The sequence below is a fragment of the Magallana gigas genome, chromosome 8 (genome assembly GCF_963853765.1).
Source record: "Magallana gigas chromosome 8, xbMagGiga1.1, whole genome shotgun sequence".
NCBI lineage: Eukaryota > Metazoa > Mollusca > Bivalvia > Ostreida > Ostreidae > Magallana > Magallana gigas.
The window spans coordinates 27,550,841-27,571,888 of NC_088860.1; the positions used below are offsets into that span (position 1 = coordinate 27,550,841).

Sequence of the window (21,048 nt, forward strand, 5' to 3'; positions counted from 1 at the left end):
TTAACTGTAATTTAATAACATGTTAATCATAAATCATTAATTTTGTTTAACAATGATAAAATTCAAAATCATGCCATAAATCGAAATAACTATTTCACTTATATCCGATTTCAGATAAATATTTACTCTTCCTCCTGCATTATGCAATTTTATTGGTTTTGTACATATTTTCCTCATAGCTAACAATTTTGAAACAACGGGATTTACCATGAGAACGTAAGACGACCGCAACATTGTCCAATCCCTGGCTGTGGTACATGACATCACGTGAGAGTTTTACGACTGCGCGAGATGTCGAGACGACACCGTCCCAATGTCTGTGTTTGTCCCGGTAAAAGGGACTCCTTTATGGCTTTTGGTCATCCACCGCGGTCGCGAGAAATTCGTGAAATTTTGATTTTTAATTTCAAGGTCTTGTTTTTACTTCGATATACAATCATTTCATCGTTCTGAATAACCTGAGCTGGGATTTGTCAATTATTTGATTTCCTGTAGGGAGTAAAAACAACGGGTTTTTTTGTGAATAAAAAATGATTCAAAATCAGCATGCTTCATTTTTTAGAATTGTTATTTCATTTAATCGTCTTTGGAACAAAGTAAGTTTAATTTTTTTCTTTACATCCTCAATTATTTTGAATTCTTCTGACTTAGATTATGGCGATTTACACGTTAAAGTTACAGGAATATGAAAATTGCGTCATTTTGCTTCCGTTTAAAATAACACTGACAGCTAACTTAAAGGAGACCGGTCAACAAATCAGCTATCAGATCTTCGTCAAATATTTAGATATGATGTCTTTAGCTGTGTACTATCATTATCATTAGATAAATAAAAAAATCCATGTATTTTAGTTTTAAAATTTTGCTATGTATCTATAGAGCTTTTCAAAAGAAGACAAATATAGTGTAAAAATGGCCACGATCAAGCCCTCTTAGAATAAATAAACACTTCTAATATCCCCTCCCCAATAAATAAACACTCCCAATACCCCCCCCCCCCCCAATAAATAAACACTCCCAATATCCCTAAAATAAACACTCCCAATTTCCCCAAAATAAACACTCCCAATATCCCCCAAAATAAACACTCCCAATACCCCCCACCCCACCCAATAAATAAACACTCACAATATTCCCAAAATAAACACTCCCAATATCCCCCCAAATAAATAAACACTCCCAATATTCCCCCAAATAAACACTCCCAGTATCCCCCCCCCAATAAATAAAACACTCCCTATATCCCTAAAATAAACACTCCCAATATCCCCCAAATAAACACTCCCAATCCCCCCCCCCCAAAAAAAAAAACCCATTCCCAATCCCCCCTAATAAATAAACAGTCCCAATATCCCCCCCAAATAAATAAACACTCCCAATACCCCCCCCCCCAAAAAAAAAAAATAAATAAATAAAAACTCCCAATATCCCCCACTCCCCCCCCCCAAAAAAAAATTAAACACTCCCAATACCCCCCCCCCCCAAAAAAAAAAATAAACACTCCCAACCCCCCCCCCCCAAAAAAAAAAAAAAAAGAAAAAAAAAGAAAAAACACCACTCCCAATATTTTGCACCCCCCCCCAAAAAAAAAAAATTAAAAATAGATAAAAACTCCCAACATCCCCCCAAAATAAATAAATACCCCCAATATCCCCCAAAATAAACACTTCTAATATCCCCCCCCCCCCCGAAAAAAGAGTAAAGCCAGGATTTTATTTACAATCGTCTAGTTATCTTTCTTTATCGGTATATATTTGAAAAGATTGCTAATTGGCTTTTTTTCTACTTAATTTACAAACTAAACAAAATCTTGTCTCGATTTCTTCCTTTTGAAAAAAAATGTGTAAATGTTTAGTTTATACAGACGAATACTCGGGCGTGTGGGTGTCAAAATCTATAGCTAGATGCTGTTAGATATTAATTTTCTTTGAATTTCATCAAAAGTCGCGAAACGATTTGGTTGTCTGGTAAGGATCTGGCAACAGCAAGTTATGGCGCTTAGTTTGTGGCTCGCCGTCACGTTCGCGTTGGTGGTCCGGTGATTGTGTGATGGAGGGTCCAATCACACGCCACCATTTCATGTTTACGTTAATCACCAAAAATGTTCGTGAAATATCAACACTATATTTTAAGAAAGACAATTTACGTCTGTTCAAGGACTCGACAAAATACCTTCTAAACCACAAAAATATAATTAATTTGCGGTTTTTAACAAGAGTGACGGTTTGTGTACTTGATGCCATTTAAATAATTAGCTTATTTTAATAAGAAAACCTTTCTAAGAAAACCTTTTACCTTAATTATCGACAATTAAATATTTACAAAACGAATTGAGGAAAATACAATTTTCACCCCCCCCCCCCCTTTAAAAAACAAAAACAGTAAAAATGATGGATATATTGGAATGTATGTTGGAGAACAAATATATAGGGATAACGATTAAGACCAACATTGATACAAAAGTATTATTAGAATGAGTCATTTTGAACAGGTGTTTTGTGTATTACTATAATCCTATTAAGCAAGACTAATTAATCGTATGATTAGGAATTAAGACTTTAACAAACCTCTCTGGCTGACTGTGGGGAGACGGGGGGATTAAGTAATGGTGCACGGCTGATCAACTCAAAGCAAAGACCAGTGTTCAAGGTAGATATCACTTTCTATCTACTTGTTTTATCACTTAATTTCTCATTTGATAAATCTGATTATAATTGTCATTATTACCAATATTATTATTGATTGGTTGTTTATGTGTTCCTATTGTCGCTTTTGACGACTGTTTAACTGGTGAAGATGAATACAAGGTTCAGGTTTACAATCGGCATAAAGATGCAGTGAAAGTTATAAGAATGTTTTCAGATCATTCTAAACATAGGATCATTCGCTGATAAACGCATCGTAATATGTAAGGCAGAGTAGAATTATAAAGTTGAACTTTTAGTCTCATTTTCTCGGATCGATACAACACTTCTCCCAAAATGCTTCGTTTAGAAATAAGATATGCAAGGTGATACAAACCTGGGCATAGAAGCAAAGGTACGCATATATCATGTAATCCATTTATCGTTGAACTTTAACATTTTGATAGATAGTTTGGTGACTTCCGGTATCTGTACAAGACTCTGTATCTGTACAAGATCTCTCTGAAAATTAGCTACCGAACGGACCGTGCAACGACAGACTTATAGCGATGTTGTCAGACAATGCTGGATCACAAATTCTGTCGTTGAGTAGTTGTGTAGTATTTATTGGTGATGTGTACATCTCATTTATCACGTGAAATGTACCGTTGGATTACCGTCTGCTCCCAGAGTGCAACACGCGTCGGCACATCAAACGGAACTTCTGAAGACATTAAGCCATGTTGACAGAGAATGAAACAATATGTTAACGATCACTTGAACGAGGGCTACTCAAAAATTACTATCTAAATTATCTACCCAATAAAACGCAAAATGGCGATGAATTTTTTCAAAATATTTGACAATTTTAGCTCACCTGAGCCATGATCTTAAACGAGCTTCCTTATCAAAGTTTGTTCATTGTCTGTCATCACTGTCGTTATCGTAATCTTTTCACATTTTCATCTTCTTCTCCAAAACCACTTGGCACAATTCATCATTTAGTAAAAGGTGAGGTTTCTTTCCAAGGGTCAATAATTAAGAAAGAATTTTTAAAAAAGAGGTCGGTGGTTACAAAAATCTTCTTAAGATCCAAATAATTTGTTATACTCAAACAACAACTCTAGTATTTACTATATGATAAGTAAATAATGACTTCTAAAACTTTCTTGTGAAGACCATGGCGATTGAAAGATTAAAATAGAATAAAAAATGAAGAATTTTCAATGTTAGTAATGCCTTTATTATCCTTATTAGTCTTACTGAGGCTGGGTGGGTGGGGGGGGGGGGGGGGCTTGATAAAATTTTGGATTTCTTCTCCAGAACCATGAGGCCGATTACAACCAAACTTGGCACAAAGCATCTTGCGTGTAGAAATTTCCAATATGTTTAAATCAAGAGTCAGACCTGCTTTCTCTCATGAGTGAAATAGCATGTGATATGAAATATTTTCACATTAAACTTTTTTCCATATGGTAGATATAACAAGGTTCATAATATATGTTACAAGGGGGTTATAAGCGGGTGCAGTGCAAATTCAAAATTTATTGCAAAAATAAACTGAAGTCGTCTTCAAAATGTATTTGAGATATGAACATAAAAGAAAGACCTTTTGAAACTGCTGTAGTTGCAAGGTAATGTCTGTTTGGGTTTATATGTTATTTCTCTTGATCCTTGTGTGCAGAGTGTGTTGGGGGGGGGGGGGGGGGGAGGGTAATTTTACATCGAAAGAGATTTGTAGAAATAGAGTATTTGATTTATGAAGTTAAAAACTTATGTATCATTATCGATCAAAGTCGAAGTAATATGCACATCTCTGATATATGTACAATTTAACTGCAAAACAACAACGTCCTATCTTGAAAACTGTAAGAGAGAGTTATTCGTACAATAGGGACACCCTTTTGGTCTGCCGCTCGTCCGCCCGCCATTTTCACCATTTCAATAACCGGATTTTTCCTTTGGAAAACCCAGTAAAAAACTAATTCATGTTTGATTGATATACGTATATTAATATTACCATTCAATAGAAAATTATATAGAACATAAGTTGAGACAATTCTATTTAACTTTCTGACCGTCATACATTAGCGGATTTTATTCTCCATGGATGATACCCACGGCTACGTGTTTGAACGTGTTTGAACAGAAAACTCGTACACATACATGCATTTTGCGACGATATGCCTGTTTTGGTATCTAAGTTAATATATGTTTATTTAATCTAAACAATGCCTGGAATGTCTCCTCTGTAGATATGTACAGTATTAGTGCATGAATTAGTCCATGTATCCAGGTAAATGTAAAGAAAACATGGCTACCATTTCAGTGACCCCGGACTCCCCACCTGTCAGCCGCTCACCAAACAACAGACTCAGATCCATCCAAAACTTATTTGTAAGTTCTGAAGAAGAAAAAATATCCTTTTTTTTCTTCTGGGATTGTTTGGAAAGCAAACATCCTGAGAGCGTCCATTAAATAGCCATTTAGAAAAATCCTCGCCCAATAAAAAATCAATTACCAGCATGATTCGCAGCACGAGACAGGCAAATGTTCCAATCTCCCCTCACACTGGCTAGAGCAATGTCTTACCTGTGTGCCTGAATTCGTTCTCTCTTTTTCTCTCTCATTTTTTTTTTAATTTAATAAAAACGCAAAGGTAATGTCGACAGTGATAAGACTACGCCGGGTCATGTTATTACTACCAAAACGGGAAAAGTATGTATATCACATTGCATCTCAGTTTTACCCCCGTAATTGAAATATTTGATATCGGTAGCAACATGCGAATTGTGAACCAAAAAAGAGTCTGTTATGTTTGTCATCCCCGTCTCCAGTTGATAAGAATTCCCTAGACGGGACAAATTGTCCGGGAGACCGAACTGCCATAGGTTTATTGATTGACACCACCGGACCTGGAATCAGAGTTTTTACCCCTCACGTGCGAATTACCTAATCCTTAATGATTAGGATACATCTTTTCGTTAACCTATCGTTGCGCATTAGACAGTAGAATCACAAAATACCATTCTACACTTTCGTATAATTTTCCAACTGCTGCAGATCTCGAGATTTATTTCATTTTGGACCGGATCCTACCATTGCTTGACACTCAAGTAAGTGAAAAGGTTTTAAACTTAACGAGAGGACGTGTAACAAATGTCTACGAAAGTGATTCCATCCGGCTTGCATCTATACATTTTATAGTTTACTTTTGACACCCCCTTTTTAACGAAGAGGTCTGAAATCTTTTCGACGAGCACAACAATTGTTTTACATGATGGGGATCAGTTTCTGCAATTAAAGAAACCAAATTGCTACACTTTCTTTGCATTGAGTCCTCTTTAGTCTACATATTATAGAAATTTAAGCAAAAAGTAAAAAAGAAACTTATGTTACATTAAGCCACTCTAATTATAAATGTTCTCTTAAAATTGTTTTAAAAACCGCACATGTGAACGCAGACACGTCTATTTCTTGATAGAAAAAATTAAATTACTCGGAAAGGCGGGGGAGGGCTTGGGAATGTTTAATGAAGTTTTGTCTGGTATTCTTTGTTTGATATGAAAAATATTTGAGTATTCTACCATCAAAACTTCGAAAAATACTTGTTAAATTCCGTACGTCGAATCACCGACTTCCTGTAGAAACTGGTAGATGGTTAGGCATTCCTCTAAATGAAAGATGTTGCACATTATGTAATAAAATTCAAATAGCTGATGAAATGCACTTTATATTAGAATGTAATGCCCTTTCATGTATTAGACAAAAATACTTGGAACCTAGATTTTGTGAAAGACCAAACACTTTTAAATTTTGTGAATTATTGTCTACTTTAAAACTTGAAAAACTAAAAAAAACTCTGTTTATTTATAAATGAAATTTTTGAATCAGTCTGTCCCCTTGAACATTTGTACTTTTTTCTCATATTTTATTCCCTCTCTAATTTGTACTGTACATGTACCTCTGACTCTATACCTACATTTGTGTATATATATATATATATATATATATATATATATATATATATATATATATATATATATATAAATATATATATATATATATATATATATATATATATATATATATATATATACCTCATGTACCGTCATGTTGACGGTTTGAGTGAAATAAATTGAATTGAAAACCTCAGATCTGTAATTTAGATAAAAAAAATTTCAGTCAATGTAAATGCAAGCAAAAAAGGACTCTAACCAATTAGTTTAATCAACCAAATTTTTAATTATACTTTTTTTAATCGCATGCAGTGGAAAATAGTGTGAATCAACAACGTAACAGTTGCACAATGTTCACCGATTTCTTAAACCTTTAATCAAGAATTTACGGTGGCTGCCATAGGAAATATGCTTAATATATTTGTTTTAATTCGAAGTCGTTCCTACGAACTGTGTTTGTTGTAACAAGATAAGAATTGAATGGGTTTAAAAAGTACTACGTTTTATATACTACATGTACTTTTATATATTTTATCTTTTTAGACGGTCAACATACAAATTAACTGTATTATGAACCTGCATATTATTTTTTTTATTATGACTTACATTTATTACTTTTTGAACTTCAGATAGGAATAAAAAGTTTGTTGAGAAATATGTTGAAATAAATCCTTTCATTTTATTCAAACCCATATTTATAATGACCCGTAAAACACATCACAAATCAATTAATTCTTGTTTACCTTTTACCCTAATTGACTTTATCGAATTAAAATACATCCCAGTGAAGTTTTTTTTTTAAAAAGCCCTATATAAAATGTAAGGTATCAGGAAGATTGTAAAATATAACTGAAATAATGAGCACAACTGTTTCATGTTTATTTGGCTATTATCTAGTGTTAAATTCTTTACAATTACTTAATGTGGATAAAATGTTCTTTTTGTTTTACAGAAATGTGTTGCATTGATAGATAAAATGTTCATTTTGAGGGAATTGTTAAGAATTAAAGATTAAACATAAGACGTATAATTCGACAAATTTCTTCAATTGTAATTTCATTTGAATAAATAGAATTCGTGGGAACGACTTTTATTTCGTGACCACAAATTAAAAAAAAATATCAATCATATGCCCTATGGCAGCCACCGTAAGAATTGACACATCTGTACGAATGTTATATACGCGATTACCTTAAGGACCAGTATTTTTTTTTCAACGCGCGAAAATTGTCCTTCATGAAATTAAATGCCGCTGTATTATCTGTACTAAATATAGCATGATCGATATATGTCCTGGTTTTGATAGATTTGTTGCTTGTGAATAGACCACCGTAATGTTCTAACAAAGGTTCTTATTGAGCAAATATGAACATTACATGTACCAATGCTTAATTTTTCTTTTTAAAAATTAAGCTCCTTCAAATGATGAATAAATATCAGTATGGTGCCATCATTTTCATCCAATAAATGTTGAGCCCTTTAATTATTTTTTTAATATCGAAATTGTTCTGCAGTGTTTACAATGTGAAATCGTCGGACTTTGCAATATGCTCGACAACACTTTCTAAATACTATGAATGCTTTGTTCCCGATCTCGACATCTATCCTCTTGGCTACTTACACACGAAAAACAAATAACTGGTCTCATCGTGGTGGGGAACATTCCGGAAACTTTTATTCCGAGTGTTTACTGCCACCCGGTCTGTATAAACGCATAGCTAGCGGACAATTCAATGCAATTGAAATATTAAAAATTGCATATTACTCTACATTTGACAATTTTGTTTTAGTACACATCCTATGTCAAGGAAACAGTATATCTAAGTATTTTAACCACTTTCTTCTTTTTAACAATAACAAAGGATGTTTGTAATCCTTTCTTAATTTAAATATCCAAAGGATGAAAGGATGGATGCTCTCTCTCTCTCTCTCTTTCTCTCTCTCTCTCTCTCTCTCTCTCTCTCTCTCTCTCTCTCTCTCTCTCTCTGAGTTTTGTTAAATGTCAATTTACAAATATAATCATTATATACATGTACACTCAGGTACATACTTATAATGCACACACAAAGAAGAATCGTTCGGTTTTTTTCCTATTTCAAAATAAAACCAGAAATATCACTCGATCAAACTCTCGTGAAGCTCGATACTTACATGCTAAATGATTTGTTAAAAAAACAATGGTATTCAGTCTGTCTGCAGTCACGTGGTTTATTCGTTTAATACTAAACAATGCTTCAAAAACAGAAGCCATTACGTGAGTATTTAGTGTCAAATTGATCTGACATTTTGTATTTAAAGTAATAAGAAACTTATTATAGAGATTTCAAATATAAATGTCTATTGAAAACTTACAGTGGTATTGGTGTGTCATGTGCAATTCTAGTTGACTTTTGACAATTTTTCTTTACAATGAGATTTTTATCTAAATGTATTTGAGCTTTTATTGTAGAAGCTAATATTTTCTTAAGTAATTGTGTTTCTCTATTACTCAAACTTATATCCCAAATTGTAGTAAATACCAGTATCCGGGATGTCTTTATGACTACCAATTCAGCTTATTAAAACGAATTTTTATTTAAAGCAAAACCGTTCAGAAGTTTTCATCTGATGATTGATAAATTCTTAAAGAGGGATATTATATTTTCCCGATTTGTAAAAGTGGACCCCAAATTCTAACAATTGCATATATAATAAAAAGTTTAACTTTTCTTTTTCAAATCAAAATTTATCTAGGATTTTAGATTTTAAGGCCTCAAAATGGAAATAAAGCAACAGTTGACTGAAATTTGGTTGTTAATGGTATAGTAATTCTATTGCATAAATGCATACATGTAGCGGTTGCAATTAAAACTCTAAAAAAAAAAGGATCGATACAATTTTGAAAGTTTTGAATTGCTTTGTAATCCACATCATATTTAGTGTGCTTTACCATCCAGCCACTAAGAAAGGCTACAAGATATACAAAACTTTCACAGTGCAACCTTTCTGTCTTTGACCAGAGCGCATGCCTAGACAGGATCGCAACCAATTTCCCTCTTAAGAAGAAGCCCCATAAAGATAATAGTTTTATTCTTGAATGATGTAGTTAAAAATAATTTTATTTCACATTAATGCTTCCGATAAAATGGCGCACATAAAAAGCGCCCCCTGTGGGAGCAATCATAATAAGGCACACTCGGTGACCCCTTTGAACTCGAAAGCGTCAGACAACAGGACTATAAAAGTATTCACAAGATAAATATGATAGAAGTCTAGCGTAAGCAATACAATTTGAGACTAGAAAAATTGCGACAACAGTTCTTGAAACTGTTCAGATTTTAAATAAGACTATCTTTATTTGAAATATATACGAATGCCTGTAAAAACATGTACTTAAAATATCATTGTCCAGAATTCTTAGTTACAGACAAAATGAAACATTACGAATATTTTCTCTCTCTCTCTCTCTCTCTCTCTCTCTCTCATATTTGGTTAACCATAGTGGACATTCATCCAAAAATTGTTGTTGGTCCCATCTCTTTCTGATCCAAGTATAAGCAGTCGTTTTAATTGTATCAATTGCAATTCGTTGTAACTGGAAGCTACGTTTAACTTGAGGGCATTATTTTCTCTGCTGCTTCATTGCTTTGGTACAATGAAAGAAAATTTACCCAGACAAACTGCTGTATGTTTGACGCGAATGGTTTGCTAAAGAGTTTTGCTGTTTGATTTTCCACGCTTCTATCGATATGGTGTGAAATTCCATATACGGAAATGGTTGTGCTTCTTTTCCGCATGCGCCATCTTTTATACTTCCGCCAAAAGTTAAGATCTTGTTTTCTTTCATCTTCCAGCTTCAGCATACAAAGGACGTTATTACGGCTGAGCAAGCTAAATTATAACTATCATAATTAAAATGAAAATGAAACATGTCTGTTTGGTGTAACATCGGAAACTGAGCCCGATAAAATCAAGTTGGGGATTTTCACCCATTGAGTGCCGACTGGTTAACCATTTATGGAAGAAATTCCCACACTGTTTGACAAAATCCAACTAATTTTGGTAAAAGTTCAAATATCTTGAATTTTCATTGCTCAGCTCTGATACATTTCTTAAAAGAGATGCATTACTCTATTTTCCGTATTCATCCTTTCATCCATGTTTTTCTTAATCGTTTATTTAATTAGGTCAGGGGCACATTTTAGTTCTCTATTTTCAATATTCTGAAATATGTCCATTTGATAGCAGTTAAAAAAGTAGAAACAACTATTTTTTTCTTTATCTTTTTTTTTTATTTTAATACTCAATATGAATTATATTCTTTTCACTATTTGTACAATGTGTTTTGAATGAGTAATTGATATCTATTTATCGCTTAACAAATGGTAAAACAATTCTTTGCTCTCTCTCTCTCTCTCTCTCTCTCTCTCTCTCTCTCTCTCTTTCTCTCTCAAGGTCACAAACTCGTCCTTCTGTACCTCATAAAAGAGGAGAATTAGTATTCGTAACAAATAGGGTTAATAGAGTCGTAGAAATTAAGCGAAACATCTCCATGTAATTTGATTTGTATGATATCAATGACAAATCATCGGTCCATTACATAAAACCGTTTTAATGATACTCCATCAATCATCACCAGCCATGCCTTTGGCTTTTACAGCGCAATTAAATTCAAGTTTATTACTTTTATTAAAAGATGCATATGTACAAATTGATCAAACAATTGAGAACTTGACAAAGAAAGGTAATCTCACAGCCTTGGATGTGACGGTAAAGCAGACATATCTATTGCATAACTCAGAAAACACTTTTTTTTATACATCAAGGAATTTGAAGTTTCATAAAGGAATTATAAAAAAGTTAAGTGGTTAACCAAATCGGGAGACTATTGTCAGTTAGATTTTATGATCAGGGGCAATGTAGTACAAGTAGTTTTATAAAGCAATCAAGGCAGTAGTTTCATAACACATCCTGCGGACCTATATTACTTTAAAAAGTAGCAAAACCCGTTAAACGGATAGTTTCATATTTAGTGTGAAATGGATTCAAGTTATCCAAATCTCTCTCATTCCAATAATGAACAACATTCTAAACCCACTGTTTACGATATAGTATTTGGAAATATAACAGTTTTTCTCCCCTTGAATGCCTTTGTCTTCGATATTTTCTTCGCGTATTTAACTTGTTTTTTACCTTTCTCTGACGTAATCAATTTTATAACATTTCCAATTGTGGAAATATTACAGTAGACAAAATTATTATTTGACCTTTTAAAAATCAAACACAATATTCACTAAAATAATTGAATAGAGATTTTTTAAAGCTCAACAGTCAAAATAATCAAAATTAGTCGACATTTTGGGAGTCTGTGGGGTTTCTGATGGCTCGTTTTGGAAGGTTATTACCCGTATGTAATAGGGGCGTAAACAACCAGGTCTGATTTTATCGGGGTTCGGTCCGTGGTTAACCACGCCATCAGTGGGGGTCTGTGACATTTAGACTGTTTGTAAGCTTTTGTCAGCTTCTTTTGGCTTTTGTTCACAGGAACGTATGCGCGACATGTTATTGTCTCGCATGAAACTTTACACTCAACATTGATTCGTCAATTTTGAAAATTTGAACTAAAAATAGGTTCTACTGATTTCAGCTACACTTTCTCAGACTCTGTGTACTAAACGTAATCGGAAACGAGATATGAACAGTGAATTAAATCCTCCCCTGATTAACAACAATTCTGTCCGCAGATATTGACTTACTGTTTATAAAAAAAACTCGAGTCGCTGTTGTAATTAAGTTCCTTGTTTTCTTTTGATGTTCTCGTTGGACACGAGATTTCATCGGCTACGAGATTTTATCTCTTCCGCTTATCGCACAATCAGGTCGCCGGTTACTAGTGGAATTTATTTTACTACAGGGAAAGTATGAATGAACTCTAGAGGAACGATGTATCCAAACATACACCGCAAATATTCAGATCTCTAAACGCAGAAAATGCCAAACTTTATTTTGGGCCAAGAAAAATTCAAAAGCATGTATTTTAACAGATGTTTTGCTAAGTCGTGTATATGTTTCATGTCGAAATGAAAAAATAAAAGCACTTAAGATCTTCGTACTCTCAGTGTCAAAACACTTTCAAAGGTTCAATTCCTCCCAAGGTACACTATGAATATAAGCACTACTGCCCTCTTTTACGGCGAAATACATTGCTTTATCTAACTTTTTTTTGTTTAAAAAGAAACCCAAAATCACTTAATTTCTCTCACGAGTCATTGCAAAAGCTGATGTTACCTTATTCAAACTTTCCTTACATGTATGATAGGTAAGTTGTGTTTGACTGGATATTGCAATCACTGATTTGATATCAAATCTTCGAATGCCTAGGATTAAAAAAAAAAGCATAGAGCTCAGACGAAACGAATACTATCAGGCTTGTTTTGTCCTTCAGGAAGATACATGACACGGTGATAAACATCATTGGCCTTCATCAATTCCCACGACCGTGCAATCTAGTGCAGACATTCTCCCTGGCCCTGATGAACAACAAACAAACAAACAAAAAAATTAAATACTTTACTCTCTAGGCGTCATCAATAAAAATCAGTGCATATCATTTTCTCTCTTTATTATCTATATTTCAAAGAAAAAAGTTGGTCATATAAAAAAAAATAAAGTCGTTCAAAATATTTCCTTTTGAAATTAAAGCTATTAAACCTGCGCAAGACCTTACATAAATTTAACATAAGAAATATTTTACCTTCTTTTTAGCCCAGTATTGACTAAAGTCTAATTTGGAAGTCAATGTCATTCATTTAATAGATTATATTACATGATTTACGACTTTCAATTTAGTATATATATGTTTCGCTATTTGATGTTTTTCTTTTAAGTTATCCATAAAACTTCATGTTTCACTGCCAGTCAAATGACTGAAACAGGTAGATAAATGTAGGTGGGTCATCACGGGTTAATTAGTCGAATCATTGAATTGTTTTAATCCCTTGTTTCACAAGAATTTGTACATTTGTAAATAGTTTTGTTTTGTACCTCGTGTACTACTGGCATGGTTTGAGAGATATAAAACATTCATTCCCAAAATATCCTTAAATTCATATATTTTTTTTAATGCTTAGGGGTTTCAGTAGTTCAATGTTAAACTTATTTTTTACTTATCTACAAAAAAAAATCCCCGTCTGAAATGACCATATACCATGCAGTTAAATTGTTCCTGATTATAAAGATGTAAATATCTAATGAATATATCAAGAGAAACGTCTCAATGACTATGAATTTCGTGTCTTTCTTTCGTTGCTTTATTTTTATTATTTAAGTTCGTCGACTGTGATTATGTACGTGTAGGCCGTATGCGAACTGATTTTTCAAATATATGTTTCTTAAAATTGTGTATTTTTGTTTGGAACCACTATGGAAACGCCTGCGCTGCAAATGAGCCCATGATTCCAACATATTTCACAAAAAGAATTTTGTAATAATTCAAATAATTATATTAACATCAGAACATCTTTCTTCTTTATGGCCCGTTACCAAAGCTATCACTAAACACCGGACCAACACATATATATACCTATTACTGACGGTTCACGGTCCTTGAAATACATTTTTTTTATAAACAGCTTCATGTTTTATGACTTTAAAAACATCGAGTTGGTAAAAAACTTTCAGAGCTATAAATTTTGTTTCTTTGAAATTGTATTATTTATATGTTTCCGTCCGTTGGTTTTCTTTTTCTCCGTCAAACGTTTCACGACTTTTTTGTTGCTGATGGATTCAATGAGACACTCCTGATTTCGGAATACAATGACAGAGGTCGCCATTTCCTTATGCTTGAACTGGGGAAGAAATGTCGTAAAATGCGGTTATTTTTTTTCAAAAGGGGAATATTTCAAAATCAAATGTGTTTGGAATGATTGGTATTTAGATCTCTCTCTCTCTCTCTCTCTCTCTCTCTCTCTCTCTCTCTCTCTCTCTCTCTCTCTCTCTCATATGCATTGAATTAAGTACTTACATTTAATTTTCTGTCAGTAAGTACATCATGTACAAGTTTTATTAATTCAAAAATCATTTACATATAATAAATCTTCATTTAACGTTCAATGCAAAAACCCGGTTTGCATTTCAAATTACTTTAGTTACGATGCATGCGCTAATATATATATATATATATATATATATATATATATATATATATATATATAAACTTTCATCAATGAATAATTTCGTCTAATTGTTTTATTTGTTTATTTCATATCTTGTCTTACTTCATGGCTTGTTGTATTGACATTTTTTGAGATTGTAAAAATTCTGTCTGGTGTTTGATGAATTGAAGTCTTTATTGAACTTTTTAGCATTCCAATAATCATCAAATGAAAATTAAAAGATCACATTGCGATGTCTTGTGCACGCATGCGCCATGCCAACTACAAACATTGTATGTTTTCATTTTTCGTCCCAGGCTGTGGCGGAACAGCGCGGAGTTTATTTAAGATAGACCTGTTCAGTTTTGACATTTATGTGGTTTTTTCCTTTGTCGACCGATCATTTTTATAAGTTTTTTATAAACCAGGTATTGTCATTAAATTTTTCTTCTTATGAATAATATTCATAAAAAAATTAGGGAGACGTATTTTTTAAATCTTTAAATCATTAATAACCCGTGTCGATGTTTAAATAAAATGTGACTTTTATTGTCAACAAAAGTATCTTCTGAATTTTTGGAATGTTAGTTAGTGTCCTATGAGATTCAGGAGCACTCTTAATAATCAGATTCTACAATTAAAGATCCATACGTCTATCAAAAGACTCTCTCTTGATTCCCTCTGTGTTTTGAAATGCTGAGTACAGGTTGCATATGTAGGGTACAATGTTTATCGATGTGGTATGTCTTAACTAACATATATGTCAATCAAAGACACCAGACAGGAACATTTTAAAATGGTCTTATCCTGACTAGGGATTTATACTGTGGTCAAAGGAACCCCTGATTAACTTTTGTGCGGTTTCCTCTCGGAACAAAAGCCTGATTAATATAAGAATTGATTAAGCTTTCGATTTTTGTTCTTAAAGATTAAAATCAAGACGCAATAATCATTAAAAAAGAAATTTAAAGTAAGTAGTTAGCTTTGGACCCTACGACAGTTGGAATTAAGAAAAACAAAAAAATAATGATATAGGAAGACAGTGTCAGGTGTTTAACGAATAGGTAGATAAGTACATGTAGATATGATTAATTTCGTCCAGCCGAATAAAGAATGTCCGAGGTTATTAAATCACGAATATTAAAAAAAAAAATTGAATAAAGAACATATTGATTAGGGGGTCCTTTCGTTCAACGCTCTACAGACAATCTTGAAGTATACTTGAAATTTAATCCTTCCATTCTAGTCTTCGCATCGTGTTGGGGTGACAGTTAAATATTTACAAAACACAGTGTTCTCTTGAAAACCGATACAACTGGTCCCTGATTTTTAGTTACAAGTTAATTTGAATGCAAGACTAGAATTCATAATTAGAGAAGATATTCTGTTCTCCACCTGACCCGGTGGGATATAGGTATTTGATTTATGCTGGTTTAAATGCGACTAGCGAGGGCAGCTGTATTAAAAGTCCGTGCATTAATTCTAGCGGGGTTATCAGTAGAGAGCGCCCCAAGAAGACGGGCAAACTTCCTTTACGATCTAATCATCTTTTTTTTAAATATCGTGTCATTTATATTTCTTTATTTCTTACCGGTGAGTGTCAATATCTGATAAAATCTAAACTGATGCTTGAATTTGGTATTCAGAAAAACTTTCATAGCCGAAACCAGTCGCTTGCATCTTAAGTTTATCCCAAAACAATTTATCTAGCATTCGCTACTCTTAAGCCGAACCAGTATTCTAAGAGAATTCTTCATTTAACGCAGTTTATTCTATATAGGGAAAAAGTGGGCCGGACAAGCGCTCCGAAGACTCGAGAAATCAGCTCGAGGGTTTACGATCCGGGCTGGGGTAAGGCTGATGCGCGGTGGAAGGCCGGATTCAATGAACGGTGAAATCGCTCGGGGTTTTTCTACAGAGGGTTTGTTCGTATTCTTTCAGAATGTGGAAGTGATTCCAAAGTGAAAGAAGTGAGAGAAAAAAAAGTTCCATTGAATTGCAGTGATCATAAAAATATTTGGTGCGTGTATTTACCTATATAATGGATTACCTCCACATGCTGAATCAGACTGCCACAGCGGAGACAGGGATGTAGGAAGACTAGGACACCCCCACCCCCGGCAACCTTCTATCCCTACACCAAGAAATGTAACACTCAGTTGCAACATGGAAAAGGAAAACTTACAATTTTCATGACATTTTTGGATTATATCATAACTTAGTGCTTGAAGCATGCGACCTGTCAGAAACACAGCCATTTCTTTGCTCTTGGTGGTTGTCCTGTTTTGCTATAGGATAGCAGCGGTCCGCTGGCTGTAAGTATTTATGTAGATATGTAGACCTATTTCATATGTCTTGCAAAAAAAAACAAAGTTATATATTCGGGGTCAAACTTTTATTTCCTGTATGAAAGAACATAACCTTTGTAAAAAAAAATTGAGAAAAAACCCCACCAAAAACTTCAGTGAAAGGTCAACAGCATGTGTAAATATTCATGACAGTTTGCATTATACCTTTTTACAAGATCTCTCTCTCTCTCTCTCTCTCTCTCTCTCTCTCTCTCTCTCTCTCTCTCTCATAATTGTAATTTCTAATTACATATCTGACACCACTCTTTTCGGTACAACTTAACGAGATGTAACACTTAGGGAGATAAAGCGAGATCACAGTAGACAATAATTTGATACTCCCCCAAATGTTTTCTTTCACCCTATTTTGTTCGCCATCTCCAGAATTCTTCCCTAGCTTTGTGTACATAAAACCCGAAAATTACCCTGATTAATGTTTTTGTGCCGCTAAATTTCTCTCTCAAATAGAAAATGCTATCTTTAGGTTGAAATTTTTATTTCAAGAGTTTAAAAGAGCTTTATGTTTTGGCGATTATGCTGAGAGACGCTCTTCAGGTACTATATCTTATTCTGATACATTTATCTGGTTTTTTTATTGGAGGTTTCTGTGGCGTACCGTAGCCCATTAATATTACAGACCCTAGCCAGGAACTTAAAAATGTACTTTGAAGAAATCATTGGTCAAGCGAATTTAACTGTATCAAACTTTTTCCCGCTACTTTTCATAAAGATTCACAGGTTTCGAACTAAATTGCAGAATTGGGTGGGATTTACGATTCAATGTTCAAAAAGAAATATTTGCAAAATTTACCTAAATACACGTGAACAAAAATTACAACGGTTTTTGTGGTTAGGGAGGTGGTGTTGCGTTTTGCATTCAAGGCGTGAACAACATGTATTTATATTAAATTGAAAAATACTCTGGTCGTTAGCCCGGGCTATCTGCTAGTAAGACAGAAAGGCGGTTTAAATCCTGATTTTAATATTCCTGATAAATTTCTATTCCCGGGGGATGGACTATTCTAAAAGCATCAACGTGCCGACTTTTGGCTTGATCCGTTGTATATACATTATTGTAGAATGCAATATATAGAACAGAGATATTGCAGGGCACCTTCAAATATTTTTTAGGTGTTTTACACGTATAGATCTTAAAGTATGACAATCCGAAGCAAGCACAATTTTCTTATAAAACATTATAAATTTGAAATACCGATCTTCAAGCTAAAGAAACTGATATCTGACGTTAACTTAAGAAAGGTATCTACGTGTAGATGTATAGACAGAAAACAAAATATGCATGCAATCAGGGGAAGCCGTAATTTGCATACAATGCATAAAGGCATAATATCGGTCCAACCGATATCGAACTGTTCGCCTATGAAAGGAAAGAGCAGAAACTTTTTGAGCAAGAAATCAGCACTGTGAATCAGGGGGCATAAATCTTCTGAATTTGATAACACATGTCCTGTGAAGATTTGTGGCAGGTTGCGTATTTGTAAAGTCTCTTTTTTGTGTTTGCGAAGTCAAAGAAATCAAAGAAATTATCAAGACTCAACAAATTTATTACCGAAAATCTCTCTCTCTCTCTCTCTCTCTCTCTCTCTCTCTCTCTCTCTCTCTCTCTCTTAAGTTGCTTCCATTCAAGAAATATTTATAAAAGAGGGTGACGAATTTTCCTCACTTGATTTATTCAGAAGCTTTTGATCTTTTTTGCGTTAAATCTAGCAGAAATTGAATTTTTGTTGAGCTTTTTTCCCGGTTTCAAAGACGTTTTGCTTCTATTAAAGAGACGCGATGTGAATGAATAGACTGTATAAATTGATAGGAGGTCCTGCTTTCTTCAATGAATGTGTTTTGTCCTTAAAGTTTAAACTAACCAATAAACTTCAGCAATGTTTGCTTTAAATCCCATATTTTCCATCCCGAAAATGATCGTAGCAGATTTTCAAAGAAATTTGTTTGGGATTTACATTCTTTTCACAATTAGCCAAAGGTTTAGTCTAATTTCATTTTTATTGACGATCTATCTTCACAAAAAACATCAAAACACGTACTTAAAGTTTCAATATTCCAATTCTTCGGGTTGGTCGAGACCCTCTCTCTCTCTCTCTCTCTCTCTCTCTCTCTCTCTCTCTCTCAAAAAACAATCGATAAAATTTGGAGAAAAAATCAATTAGTATGAACGTGATAAGTGCAATTAAGACAGTGTTCAATGTTGATGATAATCTAATTACTGGAGGTGATGACAAGTCGGGGTCGGACAATAAGGCAAGGGGACCTATGGACATCACGGGATCCTGATAAAAGCCCTCGTCGTAAACTTGTCGACTTCGCGCAGACCCCCAGCCAGACTCTAGGTGGGTGGGGGTCATAAATTGGTCCGAGACAGCGTAGTGTCAACGCTAGCGGCCACGAGCTAAGAGACTCTTACCTGTACTAGTGAAATTTTCTCCAGCTTTAATGGGTTCGTTTCTTCAGGGAATCCTGACCTGAGATATGACGTTAAGTGGTTAATTGTCAAAACAATTAAACACAATGGGATAATTGATATTGTTGCAGTTTACTAAGTCTCACAACTGCTCTTACATATCTTGATCACGGAGAGCGACGAGAAGTGGATAGGTAAAAATAATTGAATTTTGTTTTGGCAGATAATAATTGTCTTTCAATGATTGTACCCAAAGGTTACATCCATTCTCTGTTCAAAATATTCATACATTCCTTGTGTACTTTTGTATCATAGAAGAAAAAAAAAAAGAACCTTTGAAGAGAGAAAAGAAAAAGAAACAAACTATGCCTGAAATTCGTTCATCGGACAAATAAATAATTTTGTTATAAATGGCACATTCCTTTCTGCAGTTTTATCCACTTTTTTTTTTTTTACCAATTTCTCGAGCGAACAGCACTTTCTTTTCAAGCTTCCAATAAAACCCTATAATAGATTTCACGCATTGTGTAATCGCGTCGACTTAAAAGCTTCTTCGTCCTATCAACACGTTTGATTATGGCCTCTTGTTCAAACAAATTAGATTAGATACAGATTTGCATAAAACAGATAAAAAGATTCGCTGGTATAAAGCAGCAGCATTCAGACAGTTACTTTGGTTGGATTAATTGATATCTTTTCCCCAGTAGAGAAAAGATTACCAAGAATAGTAAAAAGTGTCCAGAATCGCCCACGGAATCGTACTAGACTCACAAAGAATGAAACAGGCAAAGACGTTTACTTACAAAACCAAATTTGATTTGTTACCCCCCCCCCCCCCCCTCCACCAAATATGATTTGAGAGAGAGAGAGAGAGAGAGAGAGAGAGAGAGAGAGAGAGAGAGAGAGAGAAATGACGTTCCTTAGTGTCTGCATAACATCAACGATTTTCAATTTTGATCATGAATTGCAAATAAATGAATTATTGTGATTGTTAATTTACTAATTAGATCGAATTTTACCATAATGTAAAGACATCCTAGTCAAAAGAGAACGAAAGATTGATTGCGTCATCAGCCGTGTTGACAGGAGGTGAGAACCAGTTTAGTTGCTGTCAATATGTGTGACGTCATAGCGTGATTTTTTATTCAGGAAGTAATTATCTGATCTGACAAACTGCGCTTTTTTCATCAGTATAGGGGAACTGACACGTTTAAATTAAATTTAAGTGATTTTGATGCACTGGCGCATGTTCAAATTCAATTGAAATGGTAAAATTGCAGAAAGGTTGTACATCATTTGCGCAAACGCAGTGCATCGTTTATAACAAATGAATAATGTTCTTCACCAAAATCAATACTTTAAAGATTGAAAGGCTTAGTTCAGGTAGTTCATATTTTGTATCAATTTTTGTGTGAATTAAATTTTTTTTGAAGAAATAAAAGTAGGGATCCTATTTTGACAGATCAACTGAACCTACTAGTGTAATCTGAAAGAACACGAGATCTTATTTCAATAACGCGATAAAATCCATAAAAATTAACTAACATACTTCAG

The 21,048-nt window shown here is 33.9% G+C and overlaps 1 protein-coding gene across 5 annotated transcripts in view; it reads left to right on the top strand.

Moving 5' to 3' along the window:
* The first annotated feature begins 2,631 nt into the window (after positions 1 to 2,631).
* LOC105322578 (protein Wnt-11b-2) overlaps positions 2,632 to 21,048 on the top strand; it is a 35,006-nt gene continuing 16,589 nt past the window's right edge. The window contains exons 1-2 of one of the 5 annotated variants that reach the window (XM_066069115.1): positions 2,632 to 2,649; positions 16,657 to 17,030. In XM_066069115.1, coding sequence (XP_065925187.1) covers positions 16,948 to 17,030 — 83 coding nt within the window. In that variant the 5' untranslated portion in view covers positions 2,632 to 2,649; positions 16,657 to 16,947. Of the gene's footprint in view, positions 2,650 to 16,233; positions 17,031 to 21,048 lie in introns of those variants that run through there. The other 4 variants (XM_066069114.1, XM_066069113.1, XM_011421388.4 and 1 more) reach the window with 4 other exon arrangements.